This window comes from Pseudophryne corroboree, chromosome 9, assembly GCF_028390025.1.
Source record: "Pseudophryne corroboree isolate aPseCor3 chromosome 9, aPseCor3.hap2, whole genome shotgun sequence".
NCBI lineage: Eukaryota > Metazoa > Chordata > Amphibia > Anura > Myobatrachidae > Pseudophryne > Pseudophryne corroboree.
In genome coordinates, this window is record NC_086452.1 from 1,913,888 (window position 1) to 1,935,244 (window position 21,357).

The following is a 21,357-nucleotide window of genomic DNA, read 5'->3' on the forward strand; positions in this document are numbered from 1 at the left end:
CTGCTGTATACATGGACCTTAGTATAGCCTCTATTTTACGATCTGCAGGGTCTTTAAGCGTAGTAGCAGTTGGTACTGGTATGGTTAACTTCCTTGTAAGTTTGGATACGGATGAATCCACCAATGGTGGGTTCTCCCAAGTAGCTGTCATGGACTCTGGAAACGGGTAACTCGATTTAAATCTACGAGGAATAGAAAACCGTTTATCCGGATTTTTCCGTGATTCCAGTAACATTTTATTAAGAGATTCCGAAATAGGGAAACACATCGGAGATCTCTGTCGTTTAGTAAAAACTACCTCATCATTCGTCAGGGGCTCCTCAGTTTCCGTAAACTCCAGCGACTGACGTACTGCTCTGATGAGATTGTCAATACCTGGGCTGTCAAAATCGTCACTATCTGACTGTTGCCCTATTTCGCCCTCCTCATACTCCTGTTCAGTGAGGTCTAGTATCCCAGAGACTGGAGAATTATTAGGAAAAGGAAATTTATCTTTCCCACTCAAGGTGGACCTCTGACCAGATTGAGACTCTGGTAACTCAAATGGTCTCATTTTAAACTCAGATCTTGCCGCCTCTCTTTCTTCACGAGAGGCGGCCAGCTCTGATTGTAAACCAACTAATACATCTGCAAGTAAAGCCCATGGAGGGTCCAGAGATGGTGGTTTTACTTCTGAAATCGTATTTATGGCTGTATTAACAACACATGCTGTACATGTGGTGGATCCATCAGGCAACACACTCTTACAGACATGACATGAAAAATGTTTCTTAGATTTTGCTGGTGTCTTACTCATTATAAAAGACAGACAATACAAACTACACACAGACAGACTGCACGACTCAGTAATAACACCAAAGTTCCTGGTATATATCAGGCAAGTGCAGTGCCTGCCAGCAATAAGAAAACTGACCCCAAAATTCCCCTAGTACCACTCTTAGCCGAGATGTAATAAAGGAAACCTGGAACAGACAGGAGAACATTAACATATTAAGCATGCCAAATACTGCCAATGTCTCCCCCCCCCCACTCCCACGACCTCCGTGTACAGCACCGGGTCGGGGCCTGTGGAAGTCTGCATAGGGCCGTGTGAGCGGCCTGTACCTGTAGGCCCAGGCAGCGGGAACTCCTCGGCTGCTGCGGGCGGATAGCGGAAGCAGCGAGCGTGCTGCATAGAGCCCTGGAGCGGCCTATGCACACGCGCTCCCGCCCGCCACACACATTTTGCGGAGTGTCTGTGTAGCCAGGCAGCGCTGCTGCGGCGCCGGGGAGCAGCGGTCTGGTATTTAAGATGCTGGGAGCGGAGAGTGAGAGCGCGCCGCATGGAGCCGTGACGCGGCCCATGCACACGCGCTCCGGGCAGCGGTGAGTACCCAATACAATCCCCAACAGTGGAGCGGCAGCAAGAGCTGACCGCCCCTAACATACCTGGACCGTGACCAAAGTCTATGACGGGGCTTCTCATCCAAGCTCCGTCCAGCTTTTTGCAGGCAGCCTGCAGGTGGAGTGAGGGAGCTCTTTACAGAGAGGTCCGACACTCACGGCTGTTCTCAGCCGCTTCCACTGTCCCTGACCCACGCCTGTTAGAAGGGGGGAAAGGACGTGGAAATCCTTGAAAAGAAGAAAAACTTAGGAACTAAAAAAAAATTCCAATACTTCGTGGACGAGCTCCACTATGCCTTCTAACTGTGTCGAGCACAGAAAAAACACTGAAGTGCTCGAGGATATGGAGGGGAGGAGTAGTCTCAAAAATTAATTTATTCAGTGCCTTCTTCCGGTGGAAGCCGTCCATATCCCAAGAGTACTCCAGTGACCCCTAGTGGATGATAAAGAAAGGAATGCATTTGATAATACGGTGCTCTCTTAGGCTGTGAGGAAACATATGGCAAAAAAATTGACTTTCCAGCAGTAGCTGTGGAGACCAGGTCCGAGAGACCCTTCCCAAACAATTCCTCACCCTTGTAAGGTAAAACCTCCATATGCCTTTTTGAGTCGGCATCACCTGTCCATTGCCGAGTCCACAGGACCCTTCTGGCAGAAATCGACATAGCATTTATTCTAGAACCCAGTAGACTAATGTCTCTTTGAGCATCTCTCATATATAGGACAGCGTCTTTAATATGCCCCAGGGTCAATAATATAGTATCCTTGTCTAAGGTATCAAGTTCCTCAGACAGGGTGTCCGTCCACACTGCTACAGCACTACACACCCAGGCCGACGCGATCGCCAGCCTCAGTAAGGTACCTGAATGTGTATAAATGGACTTCAGGGTACCCTCCTGTTTTCTATCCGCAGCATCTTTGAGGGTAGCCGTATCCTGTGACGGCAGGGCTACCTTTTTGGATAAGCGTGTTAAAGCTTTGTCCACCCTAGGGGAGGATTCCCAGCGTAACCTGTCCGTTGGCGGGAAAGGATACGCCATAAGAATCCTTTTGGAAATCTGCAGTTTTTTATCTGGAGATTCCCAAGCCTTTTCACATAACTCATTTAGCTCGTGTGAGGGGGGAAAGGTTACCTGTGGCTTCTTTTCCCCATACATATGTACCCTCCCGTCAGGGACTGGGGTTTACTCTGTGATGTGCAACACATCCTTAATTGCTATAATCATATAACGGATGGATTTAGCCAATTTTGGCTGTAATTTTGCATCATCGTAATCGACACTGGAGTCAGAATCCATGTCGGTATCCGTGTCAACAATTTAGGATAGTGGGCGCTTCTGAGACCCTGTCGGCCTCTGCGACATAGGATCAGGCATGGGTTGAGACCCTGACTGTCCTGAGGCTTCAGCTTTTTCTAACCTTTTATGTAAGGAATTAACATTATCATTTAAAACCTTCCACATACATATCCATCCAATCAGGTGTCGGCGCCGTCGGCGGAGACACCACATTCATTTGCTCCCGCTCTGCTTCCACATAGCCTTCCTCATCAGACATGTCGACACAAGCGTATTGACACACCACACACACAGGGAATGCCCTTTTTGAAGACAGTTCCCCCACAAGGCCCTTTGGAGAGACAGAGAGAGAGTATGCCAGCACACACCCCAGCGATATAACCAAGGAATAACACAGTAACTTAATGTTAACCCAGTAGCTGCTGTTTATATTGTGTTTTTTGCGCCTAATTTATGTGTGTCCCCCCCCCCCCCCCCTCCCCCTCTCGTTACCCTCTTCTACCGTGAATCTGCAGGGGAGAGTCTGGGGAGCTTCCTCTCAGCGGAGCTGTGGAGAAAAAATGGCGCTGGTGAGTGCTGAGGAAGAAGCCCCGCCCCCTCGACGGCAGGCTTCTGTCCCGCTTAAATATGCATTTTCTTGGCGGGGGCTCATACATATATACAGTGCCCAACTGTATATATGTTTACTTTTGCCAAAAAGAGGTACCAAATGCTGCCCAGGGCGCCCCCCCCTGCGCCCTGCACCCTTACAGTGACCGGAGTATGTGAGGTGTGTGGGAGCAATGGCGCACAGCTGCAGTGCTGTGCGTTACCTCATGTGAAGAACGGAGTCTTCTGCCGCCGATTTGAAGTCTTCTTGCTTCTCATACTCACCCGGCTTCTGTCTTCCAGCTCTGCGAGGGGGACGGCGGCGCGGCTCTGGGATCGGACGGCGAGGGTGAGATCCTGCGTACGATCCCTCTGGAGCTAATGGTGTCCAGTAGCCTAAGAAGCAGGACCTAGCTTCAGAGAGTAGGGCTGCTTCTCTCCCCTCAGTCCCACGATGCAGGGAGTCTGTTGCCAGAGCTCCCTGAAAATAAAAAACCTAATTAAATACTCTCTCTCAGCAAACTCAGGAGAGCTCACTGAAAAGCACCCAGCTCGTCTGGGCACAGTATCAAACTGAGGTCTGGAGGAGGGCATAGAGGGAGGAGCCAGTGCACACCAGAACCTAAATTATTTCTTAAAGTGCCCATGTCTCCAGCGGAGCCCGTCTATTCCCCATGGTCCTTACGGAGTCCCCAGCATCCACTAGGACGTTAGAGAAAGTAGGAATATTTTGTTCAGGAGATCCTCATTCTAAATATATATCTTTTCACCAGCAGAGGGAGCTGTTTGCTACAATCACCCTCCCTCTTGGTGTCTATACGAGGGGGAGGGCTGATCCCTGCCCCTAAGAATGGCGCCCTCAGGAATATTAAAATGGCAGCCACTACAAAATTTTGGGTTCTTCAAATACCCTTTATATTATATTCTGGTAACTTTTAGCCAGCGCTGACTTTTAATATAGATCTTTAAATATATGCATATATGGGGAGGCACGCTTGCTTTCCTTGCAGTGTGGGCTACTGTAATCTGCTTGGCCGCCAATGCTTCCTTTCTTCACGCGGCTGAATGATCTCCTCAGAAGCGCGGAATACAGCATCTCTCCCCCCACGCGCGCTCCGGGACCTACTGACTAAGTCCCGTAGCGGCACTAGTACGAGTCTTCTTTCACGCAGCCTCTGCCCCCCATGAACGATCACCTGTGGTGGAGTCTTCTGTGCTTCGGGACTGCGAGCGGCTGCAGGAGTTCCCCGGCGCGCTCCTACAGCCCAGCGCCATTCCTGGACTGCTGACAGTCGCGCTGCTTGTGGTGACCTCATGTCTACAAAAGTTTAAGCTGGCAGGGGGGAAACAATAAAAATAAAAAGCCTAACATGTCTAAGGGGCCCTACTCACTGGCCGACCCGCCGCCGAGCTGCCCGACGGCGGATACGGCCGACGAGCGACCCGGCGGCGGGGGGGCAGTGACGGGGGGAGTGAAGTTTCTTCACTCCCCCCGTCACGCGGATGCATTGAAGTGCAGGCAAATATAGACGAGATCGTCCATATTGGCCTGCATGCACAGCCGACGGGAGACCAGCGATGAACGAGCGCGGGGCCGCGCATCGTTCATCGCAGGAGTCTCCACACTGAAAGATATGAACGAGTTCTCGTTCATTTATGAACGAGATCGTTCATATCTTTCAAAAAATCGGCCAGTGTGTAGGGCCTATAATATAAAAAAACAGTACTCACAGTTTAAGCTGGCAGAGAACCTTGTGATCTCCTTGAAGAGAGATGCAGTTCCCTTCAAAAGTGAACTTTGTCTCTCTGATTTGCAGCCTTGTCCCCCTTTTAGTTAGGTTGACAAAGCCACCCTACTTATATTTTGGATTTTTTTTAATCAGGAGCTCAGTGCTCCATGTGCTGTACCTCCAGCACAGTTTTCTAAACTGAGGGATGAGGGATGTGAAGGGGGAGGAGCCGGCTGTGCAGACAATGCTAATTTTTAGATTATGCCACACCTCCGGTTGCAAGCTTCACACCCCTACTGTATAGGACTCCAGTGTCCCCTAGTGGATGAAAGAGAAAATATACATTAAATGAAAAATATTTTATTTCTGAATGACATTACAGTTTGAGAGATTTTATAGTAGCTACAATTCTGAACAAATTTGGCGACATCGGGGGTGCAGATGGCCGGGGGAAGGGGGCCATGCTGAAGTCGGCAGCAGGGCCATCGCTGGTCATATCGCATGCAGGTGCGGTGAGAGTGCGCATTATCAGCGACAGTGCATACACACTAGACAATACCGTGAGTGATGTGTCCGAATCGCCTATTGTGTACGCACCCTTAGGAAGCACTTCTGTAACATGTGATAAAGTGGGAGTAGGGAGCACTGCCGTAACACTTATGATAAAGTGGGAGTAGGGAGCACTGCCGTAACACTTATGATAAAGTGGGAGTAGGGAGCACTGCCGTAACACGTATGATAAAGTGGGAGTAGGGAGCACTGCCGTAACACGTATGATAAAGTGGGAGTAGGGAGCACTACCGTAACACGTATGATAAAGTGGGAGTAGGGAGCACTGCCGTAACACGTATGATAAAGTGGGAGTAGGGAGCACTGCCGTAACATGTATGATACACTGGCCTTAGGGAGCACTGCTGCAACACGTATGATACGTTGGCCTTAGGGAGCACTGCTGTAACATGTATGACACACTGGCCTTAGGGAGCACTGCCGTAACACGTATGACACACTGGCCTTAGGGAGCACTGCCGTAACACGTATGATACACTGGCCTTAGGGAGCACTGCCGTAACACGTATCATGCACTGGCCTTAGGGAGCACTGCCATAACGCGTATGATACGTTGGCCTTAGGGAGCACTGCTGTAACATGTATGATAAAGTGGGAGTACTGCTGTAACATGTATGATAAAGTGGGAGTAGGGAGCACTGCTGTAACATGTATGATAAAGTGGGAGTAGGGAGCACTGCTGTAACATGTATGATAAAGTGGGAGTAGGGAGCACTGCTGTAACATGTATGATAAAGTGGGAGTAGGGAGCACTGCTGTAACATGTATGATAAAGTGGGAGTAGGGAGCACTGCTGTAACATGTATGATAAAGTGGGAGTAGGGAGCACTGCTCTAACACTTACGATAAATTGGGATTAGGGCAGAGGTTCCCAATTGTGGTCCTCAAGGCACCCTAACGGTCCATGTTTTAAAGCTATCCATGGCTTCACACACATGGTTAAATCAAATTGACAGAGGTACTAATTAAGTCACCTGTGTCCAAGCATAGATATACTTAAAACCTGGCCCGTTAGGTTGCCTTGAGGACTAGTTTTGTAACCTTTGTATTAGGGAGCATTGCTGTAACACGTATGATACACTGGCCTTAGGGAGCACTGCTGTAACACGTATGATACGCTGGCCTTAGGGAGCACTACTGTAACATGTATAAGACATTGGCCTTAGGGAGCACTGCCGTAACACGTATGATACGCTGGCCTAAGGGAGCACTGCTGTAACACGTATGATACGCTAGCCTTAGGGAGCACTGCTGTAACACGTATGATACGCTGGCCTTAGGGAGCACTGCTGTAACACGTATAAGACATTGGCCTTAGGGAGCACTGCTGTAACACGTATAAGACATTGGCCTGAGGGAGCACTGCTGTAACACGTATAAGACATTGGCCTGAGGGAGCACTGCTGTAACACGTATGATACGTTGGCCTTAGGGAGCACTGCTGTAACACGTATAAGACGGCCTTAGGGAGCACTGCCCGTGCATGTATAAGACGTTGGCCTTAGGGAGCACTGCTGTAACACGTATAAGACGTTGGCCTTAGGGAGCACTGCTGTAACACGTATAAGATGTTGGCCTTAGGGAGCACTGCTGTAACACGTATGTTCAGAATCTTATTCCTACAAAATTATATTAACATTTATAGCTAAAGTCAAGTAAAGACATTATAAACCACGTTACAAAAGCAAATAACAAAAAAAATAATAATACTAATGTTATAAAGAATTTGTTGGTACCTGAACTGTTCCAATTATGGTCTCGGCATCAATGTCATTCTCACACGTAGGGACATTATACACGAAGATCTCCTGCGGGTGTGGATCTCTGCCAAGCAGCTTCCTCTTTCTTAAAGGAACTTCTTCATAGCGCAAGAACCACTCTACAATGGCATGTTTGCTGGAGTCTTTTCCCGCACCTAGAACCAAACATGGTTTATTCAAGAGGAGCCGCCCAAGAGGTGGAAATGAGGGTTTCTAAATCTATGGTAAGGCACTGCTAGCCTGGCCATAGAGGGTAAGCAGTAGGAGCAGGAAGTTAATGGGTTCCTCTTCCTCTATACCCTCCCCCCTCCACAAGGAGCTCAGTTTTATTAAGTAACAAAGCTATAATGGACAGACACCACACAGAGAAGAATACAATGCTAACAGTAGCAGATCTATGTAAACCCCAAGCTAGGAATCCCTTGTTTCCCTACATGTATACTAGAGGACAGTTACTCTGGAACATCCCAGAGGCCAGCACCTGATACATAATTATCTCCAGGAATGACCGAGCAACTACCAATGTTTGTCTGTTTGTGTGCGAGAGGCATTGAATGGGAGCAGTATTTGGAAGGCATGCTGTTCCTTGTAGTGCCGATGGGAGATCCTGGGGGTGGCTCCCAGGTAAGTTAGCTCTCTGTCTGGATGTGTTTTAGTAATAGCCTTTATCATGAGGCCTACTGTAGACAAATCATATGGCCCTATGTGGGCACTGCTATTATGTAGGTTAGGACTGCTGTATCAGAGAAGCCGTGAAGTAGCTCAGCAGCTAAATATGTGTTTGCAAACATTTGTGACTAATTCTCTGAATTTTATTACCAAATAGGTTCAGGGATGGTTACAGGTAATTTTCAGTGTGCGGAAAAGAATTTAGGGGTGGGGATTTGCACCCCCCTTCCTCTTTGTCTGTTGTTTGTCTGTGACCCCTTCCCCTTCCAGCACCTGATATATAATTATCTCCAGGTATGATTGAGCAGCTGCCAAATTGTTTGTCTGCTTGTGTGCAAGAGGCACTGAATGGGAGCAGCATTTGGAAGGCATGCTGTTGCTTGTAGTGCCGATGGGAGATCCTGGGGGTGGCTCCCGGGTAAGTTAGCTCTCTGTCTGGATGTGTTTTAGTAATAGCCTTTATCATGAGGCCTACTGAAGACAAATCATATGGCCCTATGTGGGCACTGCTATTATGTAGTGTTAGGACTGCTGACATCGGAGAAGCCGTGAAGTGGCTCAGCAGCTAAACAGCTAAACATGTGTTTGCAAACATGTGTGATTAATTATCTGAATTTCTATTACCAGATAGGTTCAGGGATGGTTACAGGTAATTGTCAGTGTGCTGAAGGGAAACTGTTACTTTTCAAAATGCTTAGAGATAGGAACGCTTTGAGTATTGGAACGCACAGCTGTGCATGGTTGAAGCTATAGATATTCTATCTATTACCAGATAGGTTCAGGTACGCACAGGTAATTTTTAGTGTGCTGAAGGGAAATTTAGAGGGGGGGATTTGCACCCCACCCCCTGTCTGTCTGTGACCCCTCCCCCTTTCCAGCACCTGATACATAATTATCTCCAGGAATCACCGAGCAACTACCATTGTTTGTCTGTCAGTAAATCCATTCACTACACTTTACAGCCAAGTCCTTAGCAACAGAAGTCTGAAACCTTAACAATTTTGTGCACAGAAGGCCAGGTCACCGACGTCCAAACTGCTCAACCGAAACGCCAGGGCCACTATCAAGCACAGACTAATTACCTGAGTACAGCAAAATCTCAGAATGTTCCTGCAAACACAAAGGCCGATCGTTGCAGTAATCCACCATGTGCCTCAGGCAGTAATCCACCGTGTGCCTCAGGCAGTAATCCACCATGTGCCTCAGGTTTTCATGCTGGCCAAGCCAGTTTCTGATCAACATATTAAGCAAGAAGACTGAAGTTCTGTCCATATTGCAGTTGTGAAGGCCACGCATCATCCAGAAGATGAAGAGGATTTGCACTACTGGAAGGACACCCTGCTGAAATCCTGCCAGGACAAACTCCTGCTTCAAACCGAATTTGACAAGACTTTTGGTTGAATAGACGGAAGTGTGGGTAGAAAGGACAAAGTAGGATAAAAACACAACAATGGAGATACGTATGACACAGCTGCCAATTCCAAAGTGTGACTGTATAAAGCGAAGAACAAAAAAAATGAAATCTTACCTACAGCGTAACCAAATAGCCCAATAAGCTGCCACAACCAGGGCTGAAACCCCATAAACTAAGCAAGAGCTTCTAAGAATGAGATCAACTCAGTCCTCAGTCTTCCACTATGCAGTCGGTCTCCAATTGCTTGCTCATCTCTTGACCAAATTGCTCATCTAAACAGAGACCAGAATGACGTCACACGCAGCCGCAGCGACCCGGGATGCGGTGAGTAGTGGCACTGGCAGCGAGTTACTCACCAGGCGGCAATGCTTTTGTAATGCCGCCTGGTGAGTGAGGGGGGGGGGGGGGGGGGCAGGGCCTGACATGCGTAGCGGACTAGCCCTGTACTGGGCGTCCCCCCGCATGTCAGAGTAAATGATTAAAGATGTGTTAAATTTAGCACATCTGCTATCACGTCTGAATGACCCCCATTGAGCTTAGTACTAGAATGGCTGTTTCCGTATAGACAATGGAAGAAAATAGGATTTTAATTACCTACAGGTAAATCCTTTTCTCGTAGTCCGTAGAAGATACTGGGGTCCACATTAGTACCATGTGGGGGGAGGGAGGGGGGATAGACGGGTCCACTAGGAGCATTGGGCACTGAACTCAATAGTGTGCACTGGCTCCTCCCTCTCTGCCCCTCCTACCAGACTCAGTCTAGGAACTGTGCCAGAGGAGACGGACATACTTTGAGAGAAGGATGTAACAGAACAGTGGTGAGATTCGGACCAGCACATACATAACAAGAGAAAAGCCATGCTAACCATGCAACAGCTGAACAGTGCAGGAAGAACGAAGCACCAGGCGAGCGCCCAGTATCCTCTACGGACTACTAGAAAAGGATTTACCAGTAGGTAATTAAAATCTTATTTTCTCTTACGTTCTATAGGATACTGGGTTCCACATTAGTACCATGGGGATGTACCAAAGCTCCCAAACTGGGTGGGAGAGTGCTGAGGTTCATGCAGACCAAACTGAAGGTCCTCAGAGGTCAAAGTATCGAACTTGTAGAACCTAGCAAACGTGTTTGAACCTGACCAAGTAGCTGCTTGGCAGAGCTGTAAAGCCGAGACACCCCGGGCAGCCGCCCAAGAAGAACCCACCAACCTAGTAGAGTGGGCCTGTACTTTAAGAACCGGTAATCCTGCTGTAGAATAAGTATGCTGGCTAGTAAGCCTGATCCAGCGAGCAATAGATTGCTTTGAAGCAGGACACTCAATTTTCTTGGGATCAAAGAGAACAAACAGCTGTCCACTTCACATAGATCTTCAAAGCCCGCACAACATCCAAGGACTTTGAGGTAGCAGAGGTGTCAGTAATCACCGGAACCACAATCAGTTGGTTGATATGAAACGCAGTCACCATTTTAGGAAGAAATTGCTGACGAGTTCTGAGTTCAGCTCTATATTCATGAAAAATCAAATAGGGGCTTTTGTGAGACAGCGCCCCCAGTTCCGACACAAGCCTCGCAGAAGCTAAGGCCAACAGTGTAACATACTTCCACGTAAGAAATTTTACATCAACCTCCTGTAAAGGCTCAAACCATTCTGATTGTAGAAACTGCAACACCACGTTGAGATCCCAAGGTGCCGTGGGAGGCACAAAGGGTGGTTGGATATGTAGAACACCCTTCAAGAACATCTGAACCTCAGGGAGGGAAGCCAATTGTTTCTGGAAGAAACTGGATAAGGCCGAAATCTGGACTTTTAAGGAGCCTAAACGTAGGCCCACACCCACTCCTAACTGTAGAAAAAGGAGAAAACGTCCCAGTTGAAATTCCACTGCAGGAAAGAGATTTTTTTCCAAATACGGTGGTAATATTTAGACGTTACCCCTTTTCTGGCTGGGATCAGGGTTGGAATAACCCTGTCCGGGATCCCTTTCCAGGCTACAATTTGACACTCAATCTCCATGCCGTCAAATGTAGCAGTGTTAAGTCTTGATAGACGAATGGCCCTTGTTGTAGAAGATCCTCTCGAAGAGGCAGAGGACAAGGGTCCTCTAGGAGCATCTCCAGTAGATCCGCATACCAGGCCCTTCTTAACCAGTCCGGAGCAATGAGAATTAAGTGAAGCTTTCCCTTTATTCTTTAGAGAATTCTTGGGATCAATGGAAGAGGTGGAAAAACGTAAACCATCTGGTAGCCCCATGGAGTCACCAGAGCGTCCACAGCTACTGCTTGTGGGCTCCTCGACCTGGAACAATACTGCTTGAGCTTCTTGTTGAGACGAGAGGCCATCATGTCGATTTGCGGAATTCCCCACCAAAGTGTCAAGGACTCGAACACCTGCGGGTGAAGGTCCCACTCTCCTGGGTGGAGATTGTGTCTGCTGAGGAAGTCCGCTTTCCAGTTGTCTACTCTCGGAATGAAGATTGCCGACAGCGCCACCGCGTGTCTTTCTGCCCAGAGGAGAATTCTTGTTACCTCTGACATTGCTGCTCCGCTCTTCGTTCCGCCCTGTCGGTTTAAGTATGTTACTGCAGTCACATTGTCTGACTGAACTTGAACGGTGTGATCTTGAAGAAGATGTGATGCCTGTAGAAGGGAGTTGTGTATATGGCCATTAGCTCCAGAACGTTGATCAGAAGAATGGTTTCCTGACTTGACCATTTTCCTTGGAACTGTTCCCCTTGGGTGACTGCTCACCAACCTCTGAGGCTTGCATCTGTGGTTAGCAGAATCCAATTTTGAATCCTGAACCTTCGACCCTCGGTCAGGTGAGAAGTCTGAAGCCACCACAGAAGAGAAAATAGGATTTTGGTACTTACCAGGTAAATCCTTTTCTTTGAATCCATAGGGGGCACTGGAGTACTCTTGGGATATGGACGGCTTAGCAGAAACAAAGGCACTGAATATTTAAATTTAGAACTCTCCACCCCTCCATATCCCAGAGTACCTCAGTGTACGACCTCAGTGTTTTTTACTGAGCCGAACAGGAACTATAAAGAGGTTGACAATGGAGAATTCCTATAACATAACGGACAACAACAAAGTTGACACATAACGTTACTGACAACTAAACAGTTGACACCATAACCGATAAACCTTTATAATTTGACCCAATCGGTGAAAATGTGTTACCATAAGCTCCTCTGAGCTTAATACAACCCAGGTAAAACTGCTCTGGGTGGGCATCCAGTGCCCCCTATGGATTCAAAGAAAAGGATTTACCTGGTAAGTACCAAAATCCTATTTTCTTTTTGATCCACTAGGGGTCACTGGAGTACTCTTGGGACGTACCAAAGCTTCCCTCGTGGGCGGGAGAGCTGTTTGACACCTGTAACAGTAGGCGGCCAAAGCTAGATGCTAATGCCGCAACCGTTTCAAACTTGTAAACGCGCACAAACGTGTGCACTGAAGACCATGTAGCCGCGTCGTAGAAGCTCCACGACCAGCTGGTCATGACGGTCCCACAGAACCTGTGGGATAAGCTATTACTGACGTAGGCGACTGTAACTTAGCCTTAAGGTAAGCCTGATGTTTAGTCAGTTTTATCCAACTGGATAATGTCTGCTGAGAAGCTGGCTAACCCCACTTGGCAGCATCATAGAGAACAAACAACGTATCCGTATTACGAACTGTAGACGTTCGGGACATATAAACGCGTACCACATTCAGAATTGTAGAATGTGCTGTCAACACAGGAACCACTATTGGTTGATTGATGTGAAAAAATGACACTAGCTTTGGTAAGAAATCGGAATTCGTCCGAAGTTCCGCTCTGTCATCAGGAAACCCAAATACGGTGGCTTGCAATACAAGGCACCCAAATTTGAAAAAAAAAAACGCCTTGCCGAAGCTAAGGCTAGAAGAAAAACGTTTTCCAAGGGAGAACTGAATCCCCACTTGTTGTAAGGGTTCAAAATATGAAGACTGTAAGAAATCTGAACCCAGCTTCAAGTCTCATGGCGCTGTAGGTGGGATAAATGGAGGCTGCACTCTGAGGACACCCTGTAGAAAGGTGTGTACCGACGGCAATAGAGCCAATCGTCTTTGAAAATGAATTGACAACACAGATACCTGCACCCTCAGTGTAGATAAACGCAGTTCTCCATCCCACCCCGTCTGTAAAATAACAGAATACGGGTAACTTGAAAGAGGATGTCGGAAACTTCCGAGCTTCACACCAACCTATATAGGCACGCCAAATTCTGTAATAATGAGCTGCCGTAACCGGCTTCCTAGCTCGTAACATGGTTGGTATAACCGATACTGTAATGCCCTCTCTCTTTTCTTAAGAGGGCGGTCTCAACAACCACCCCGTCAACCGCAGGCGCGGAAAATAGGGGTAAAAGAACGGTCCCTGTTGTAACGGGTTGGTTGAGCGGCCAAGGATCGTGTGCGAGTAATCCTTGGAGATTCGAGAAGCAAGCTCTCCGAAACCCATGAGATATCACAAGTATGACTGTGACGAACTGTCTTATGATCCGTTTTAGCAACTGAGAGAGCAGCGGAAAACGGTGGCACCAGACACACGAGGCTGTACGACCACGCGAATGTGAGAGCATCCACCGCTACTGACCTTGGGATCTGTCGTTCTGTACACATACTGGGCGTTTGTAATTGTGGCGAGATGCCATCATGTCCACCTGAGGGTAACCCCACCTGTGGACCCACATGTGAAACACCTCTGGATTTAATGCCCAGTCTCCTGGATGAAAATCCCGACGGCTGAGATCATCTGTCTAACAGATGTCCACTCCCGGAATGAACCCAGTCGACAATATCACCTTGTGGTATTCTGGGCAATTGAGGATTCGAGCTAGCTCCCGCATTGCCATGCGGCTTCTCGGGCCTCCCTGGTTGTTGTGTATGCAACTACCGTTGCGTTGTCTGACTACACTTGGACAGACTGAAAGCAAAGCATGTAGTGCATTGTAAATTGCACGGAGTTCCAGGACATTTATAGACAGCAATCTGTCGTGATCCGTTTTAGAAACCCTGTCGCTGACCTTTTTAAACTACAACTCCTCAACCTCTGAGACTCTCGCCCAGAGTAGAGACACCCTCGCCCCCCTGTGGGAAACGCGAGTGAAACCCGCCGAACTGAAGCGCTTCGAAAACACATCATTGTTCCTAATAGGCGAATACACCAATGTACCGCTAGTGTGCGTGGCTTTTGCACTAATTGTACCAGATGGTATAATCTGTTCTTTCTGGTGTAGTAGGTAAATCTTTGATTTACCGTATCTGTAATCATACCTAGGAATTGAAGTCGTTCAGACGGAATTAGATGCGATTGTTTTTGAACTTGAGCCTGCCACCGTGGTGTACGTTAGCAGCGCAAGTAAGAGGAACCTCTGTTGAGACAGAGCTCTTATGAGCAGATCGTCTAAGTATGGAACGATAGTTACCGCCAGGGCTCTGAGATGAGCTATCATCACAAACATCACTTTGGTGAATACCCGAGGCGCTGACAAGAGGCCAAACGGTAGAACCTGAAATGGTTAATGGTTGTGGCGTATTGCAAAACGCAAGAACCTGTGATGTGATGACCAAACCGGAATGTGTAAGTACGCATCCTGGAGATCAAGCGCAATCATGCAATCTTGTGGCTCCAAATATGCAAATACTAACCGCAGAAAATCCATCTTCAATCTGTAGTAAGTGACTTGCTGATTGAGACTGCGACGGAGCCCTCCGGCTTCGGTACCACAAACAGACGGGAATAATAACCCTGACCTTGTTGGTGTACCAGGCCTGGAATTAAAAACTGCTGAATCCAGCAGAGACTGAATGGCAACCTGCCAAAACGCCTTATTTCGTCCGACAGAGGCAGTCCTGTCTTTTAACCCTAAATAGCGGATCCATCCATGAGTGGATGGCTGGAAACCCGGCAAATGTAACGTGTAAAGGCGCGCTCCCACAATTGGAAATTCGAGATGGGCTGGGAGCCCGTCAAGCCACTGGCTTGTTGTGACTTTAGCGCCCTGGCGTTACAAGGCGTGACTGTTTTTGTACCACAGCCTTGAAAAGACTGAAGTCTAAAGGGATTAAACGCCGGACCAGAGTATTTCCGTTTAGACACCGGAGGAGGCAATGGCTAGACTTTACCCCCCTCCCCCGCCTTGGCCTGAATATCAAATTTAGGACCACACAACTTCTGGCCTTGTCGTGCTGAAACTAGCGACGATGAAAAGCGAGAATCGAGGTAACAGGCGGCAGCAGAAGCTTTACAGAGATACTCTGCAGCTTCTCATTAACGATAAGTCTAACGTGATCGTCATTGTTTCCATACATAGCCTAGTGACCCAAATGTATCTTGGGTCTTTATAAGGTTTGACACAGACGAATTCACCAATGGCGGATTCTCCCATTTAGATGTGGAAACGGGTAAATAGACTTAAATCTTAGTCAGATATTCTGAATAAGAAACTCATTGAAGATCTGTCGTTTATTAAATTCGACGGATTAGATGTTAGAGTCTCCTTAGTCTCTGTAAAATTGAGACATTGACTCACTGGTCATTAGCAATGTATGGTTGCACAAACCCCGCACTATCTGACTGCTGGTCTAATGTACCCTTCTCACTCGTAGTTATCGCTGTGAGGTTTGACATAGAATTGTCAGACTGCATTAAATTATAAGACCAGTTACATTAACACCCTGGTACCCAAAGGGAAGTTGGACCTTTGGAAAGGCTGAGACTCCTCCGTTAGAGCTGGCGGAGTAACTTCCGAGACTCCGATCTTACCGCTCCTGTCGAGCGGAGTTAATTTGAATTGCCAATGCTTAACATAGGATCTGGGAATGAACCGGCTTCCGGAGTGGAAACCTACAAAGCAACTGAATCTGTGGTAGATTTATGTACAGACATTGTAGTAAACCTTGTTTTTAGTCTGTGTTGGAGCCTTACCCCTTATACACACAGACAACACAATAGCCAAAGGCCAGACACTTGCACAACCCAGTAAAATCTTTACTTAAGGTGTGTAATATATATATATATATATATTTATGTCGAAATACAGTTCACATGGCTAGCCTATGTGAAATTTGAACCAAAATTCCCACTAACACCCCTGCGCCTCCGTGTGGAGTAGAGATGTAGGGCAGGAATGTTCTGGAATTACAAACTGGAAGAAACAGGAAGCATGGTTAAAATGGCCCCCATGCCATGCTTACACTGAAAATCACAGGACAGATTACAATACCTGCTGCAGTGTTAATATAGACTCAATAGACTATTATCCATTGATAATCACAGTCTAGTAAACAGTGATAAACACATGCAGGTTACAATACATGTTTGTGACAGGACGGTACCGTACGGAAGCACTCGCCGCTTGCCGCGTCCCGTCGACTGCGCACAGATTGGAAAGTCAAGCCGCACGAGGCCTGACCACATAGGGGATTCCTGCTTACCGCCAGTAACCGCCTGTTACTGACTCCACCCACTGCGCTGTGGGCGGGTTCTCGCTGCCACCACCAAACTCCTAACCTGCCGTGGCGTTTGGAACCACGGTTCTGCTCTGTATGTGCCGACGCACTGCTTTACCACAGCTGTGTGGTGCTGACGAATCCCCACTAGCCACTTGCTAGGCCTCTACCGGTAGCTGGCGGAAGGCGGAGCTTGGAGACGCTAGGTGCTTCCCTGGACAGCCGGAGGACGGGGCTAGGTTTGGCCTAACCCTGTTGGTCACAAGATGAAGCAGTCTTCTTGAGGCAAAGGTGTTTATTGCTCAATGATAACCTTTAAAAAGGCTCTTCCCTATTGCTAGGGGCAACAGCATACAATTAGATGTTTTCAACAGAAGAAGATGTTACAATACACACTCCTATGGGCCAACTGCCCTTCTTTTATCCCTCTCCAAGACCCCTTACCACAGGGGGTAAGCCCGCCCTGTGGTGCACAACCAATCAATGTTTACCCATGAGCTGTGCATGCTCTGGTCTCATGCACACCTAACATTGTTCCCTATGGACAGTGGGGAGTGGTCGGTCTCCTTGGACTCTCCCATCTGGGAGAGTCAGGATACTCCCCGGTGCCGTTCAGTCTGGCTGGGGGGAAGTTTTTCCCTCCTAAACTGACTTCCAGAAACCTGCCCGGGACCCCTCTCACTGCCTGCAGCCTGAATTTGGGCTCCAGAGCTGGGCAGCCTGGCTTCCCGGTCCAGGTTTCTTGGCACTACGGCTGATCTCCATGGAGCTCCAAGAAACCACTCAGCTTGTTTCATAGCTAAGCTGCTTCTCTCTCTCCCTGTGCCTCTTGGAAATGTGAGGCTGGATGGGAAAACATTCAGTTTTTGGGGAAAAGGTCTGGGAGAATCCATCAGCCTGCACAGCTATGGATTCCCCCCTCCTGGGACACACAATCAAGTAAGTGCAATTTATCCTTAAATACATTACATTTTAAATCACACTGTACATTTCCCTTTAAATATACACTGAGCCTGTGCCTTGCACAGACTCTACATACTCAGGCACTGCAGTGCCTTACAACACACTGTATGTCATTATTTTACACAATGTTTCGGTCTGTAACTACTGTGTACTAGCCCTGCAGCCTGGCTGCTAGGGCTCTCTGTGTGCTGGAGGTATGGGGCTGGCTTCCCCCACCCTCCAGCCTGTCTGCCTGCCACTGGGGTCCAGGGAGCTGGCTCTCCCTGTCCCCCCAGTGTGGCACTACTTTTGTGGCCCCGCCGCACGCAGCGGCGCACCCCCCTGTACTGAAGCCCGGCGGCCCGGGACACTTGTCCCGGCCGCCGTGACTCTGGCTCTGTTGCAGCGCTGAGGCGCCGGGAGCGTAGCTCCCGGACCCCAGCGCTCATCAGCCTGCTTGCCAACCTAATTTCCCCAACACCGCTAGGGAGCCGGCTAGCCCGGTCCCCCGTGAGCGGTGCTGACTTGTGGCCTCGCTGCAGCGTCCGGCGGGGAGCCGGGCTGCAGCGCACCCCCCTCGCCGGCTAGCAGCCCGGGACGTCCGTCCCGGCTGCTGCGGCTGGCCACCCGTGCTGGGCTGAGGCGCTGGGAGCAGAGCTCCCGGCCCCCAGCGGCGGCTCTCACAGAGAGCACTGCAGCGGGAGCCGAGCTCCCAGCCGCAGCGCTCACCCTTCTCCCCGGCGCGCACACTCCAGTGCGCCCGGGGCTACACTGACCGCTGCCGGGAGCGGAGCGGAGCTCCCGGACTCCGGCGGTCAACGGCTGCCTTCTCTCCCCCGGCGCGCACACACTGCTGAGCGCGCCGGGGGGCTGTCCTCCCTGCCGTGGTCTCCGGAGGGGTCCGGGACCACGGCACATTTTAAAAATACAGGATTTAAACATTTTTTTTTTATAACACACGGCGCCTAGCGCCCATTACTTTTTAAATATGGCGCCAAGCGCCCATTGTCCTGTAGAATGGCGCCTGGCACTAGGGGTTAACCCCTTCAGTGCCGCAGGCGGCCATTCTCCTCGTGGCTGGGGTCCCTCCGGCCACACTCCTCCCCCCCATTCAACAGTTCATCCATAGTGTAGTGGGCCTCTCTTCGTGGGTGCACAATGTTCAAATAGTCCACCTGAAGTCCAAGTTCAAGGCTCCACCACAAAAGTCTGTCCAATTCCCCCAAGGTAGGTTGCAGCCACCTAACAGGTAGGTGGTAAGTCACCACGGTGGGGGGCCGGTTACAAACAAGTGCCACCCACGGTGTCCCAATTGTGGCATACCCCACCTCCCACAATAGCAGCTTTCTGCTCAAACAGGCCACAGGGTGCTCCTGCCCATGTGGCTCTTTCTGGCTCGGTACTGCTCCCAGTCCGTGCAGTGGCGCAATAGTTCGTAACACACAGTCCTGGTCAAGAATGTGCGCCATCAGCACTGGAGCGGGTACCTGAGCCTCCTTCAATGACTGGAATGCCAACTCGCAAGCGGGTGCAAAGTCCACTGACTTGGGAATGCCCTTCCTAGCCATCTCTGTCAAGGGGTTCACTACAGGACTAAAGTCAATGACAACATGTCCGTAGAGCCTTACAGGTTCTAAGGTCAGTACCGGTCTGGGTGATGTGGGCCGGGGACAGCCTCTGGTTGCCTCCACCCCCTCTGGGTTGGGCCTACCCCTGTCTCCTCCCACATGGTGCCCCAGGCACTGCACCTTCGTCATACCTATCTGGCAACTGTCTGCCCTAATTGTCAGACCTGCCCTCCAATCCTCTTCTGTCGACCTATGACTCGGGAAACCTACCCTGTCACCTAGGCCTACTCTTCCCTCCTCGTCCGCTACCTGTGCCACAGTGATGGCGGCCAGACCACCAGCCTCTGGATCCTGTGTGGCATCCACTACAGGGAGGCTGCGTGTCTTCCCCAATCTACTGCGCACAGGCAGGGGACCTGCTATGTCCACAGCAATTTGCTGCGAGGGTTCTCCTATGGGCAGAGGCCCAGAGACAACACAAACGCTGGAGTGCCCCGGCTGCCAACGCATGGCACCAGCCTTACAGTTGGTCTGGGCGTCATCCGACATTCCAGACCAGGGTAAGCTCTGTGTCAGGCACTTCAGGGTACGGTCTGTCTCCGGGTTGCTGTCCAAAGGGGTTTCGCTGGCAACCGACACCGGTTGCGCAGGAACGTTCCCTGAGGGGACCAGTTGGACACATTCCATATCTGGTCTATCCCCTCCCACTTTCCTGTCTACTCTGTACCTTAACCCTTCCCGCCCGGTCAAACTTCCTGCCCCAACCCTGTCAAGGCCGCTGCCAGAGTGGCGCCTCATGCCTTTCGGGGATGGGTCAGAGAGTTGAGCCTCCCTAAACTCCTGCCTGTGGCCCTCAATCTCTCCTAAATTGGGACACTCTACAGGGGGATCTAGGTGGGGACTACTAGGGTCAGTCTGGTAGGGGTCAGTCATGGAAAAATCAGTGTGGTTTCTCATACTCACCGCCGGAGTTGGCAAACCACTTGGGTCAGGAGCATCATTGGGCACCCCCACAGGATCAAACGAGCTGGAACCGACATCCTCTGCGTTGCTAGTGGACGTGGGCATACCAGAGGCAAAAGGCATGCGGGGTCGATGTGCTGATCTAGCCGCTGTAATCTTTTCCTCTGGGCTGGTTGATGCTGTGGTTGGCTGTGCTGGCAGTTGTCTAGCAGCTGTAGTCTTTTCCTCTAGGCTGTGCTGGAGTAGCTGATGTCAACAGTGGTTTTGGAACTTGACTCCGGGGAATGGCGCCAACAAACGTAGTGACGATCCCACCACCCAGATCATTTCCTAGGACCACATCAGTTGGGAGACCATCCATGACGCAACTTCTCGCAATTCTGGTCCAGCTCCCCAGTCCAGGTAGACTCTTGCCATGGGAACCGCTTTTTCTGTTCCTTCTGCCAGGGTGATCGTGGCAGTGCGACCCTGCAATACTGCAGCAGGATCTATAAGGTGGGGGCTCACCACAGTGATTGAGGCCCCAGAGTCTCTTAGGCCTTCTCCCTGCAGGGGTCCCACGTGGACTGGCTGCAGGTGCCTCCACATGTTGTGTAGGGGCTGTTTGGCCATGCAGGTGACTCTCTCTGCAGAGTGCACCTGTCTCTCGCCACACTCCATTGGACTGACTGGAGGGGGAACAGTCTCTGTAGGCTCATCTCCTCTCGTCAAACAAGCGAGCCGGGCTCCAGCACTCGGATTTGGGGCACGAGTCTGGGGTGCTTGGGATGCAGGACAGTTCATCCACAGATGTCCAATTTTCCCACAGCCGTAGCACTTCTTCTCCAGTCGTGGCACCGATGATCTCTGATCAGTTGCAGGGACACTGCGGTGCGGTTGCTGGCCAAGAGCACCCGGGTTGGAAGATGCTTGTCTTTGGGGGTGATGAGCTGAAGAGGGGGGTCCCCTTGGTGGTACAGTCTGTTGGAGCTGGCTGCTGGCGGGGCGCT

The 21,357-nt window shown here is 49.7% G+C and overlaps 1 protein-coding gene across 3 annotated transcripts in view; it reads right to left on the minus strand.

Moving 5' to 3' along the window:
- ORC1 (origin recognition complex subunit 1) overlaps window positions 1-21,357 on the minus strand; it is a 384,523-nt gene that overhangs the window by 319,561 nt on the left and 43,605 nt on the right. For all 3 annotated transcript variants that reach the window (XM_063938885.1, XM_063938884.1, XM_063938886.1), the window contains exon 4: window positions 7,306-7,484. In XM_063938885.1, coding sequence (XP_063794955.1) covers window positions 7,306-7,484 — 179 coding nt within the window. The remainder of the gene's footprint in view (window positions 1-7,305; window positions 7,485-21,357) is intronic.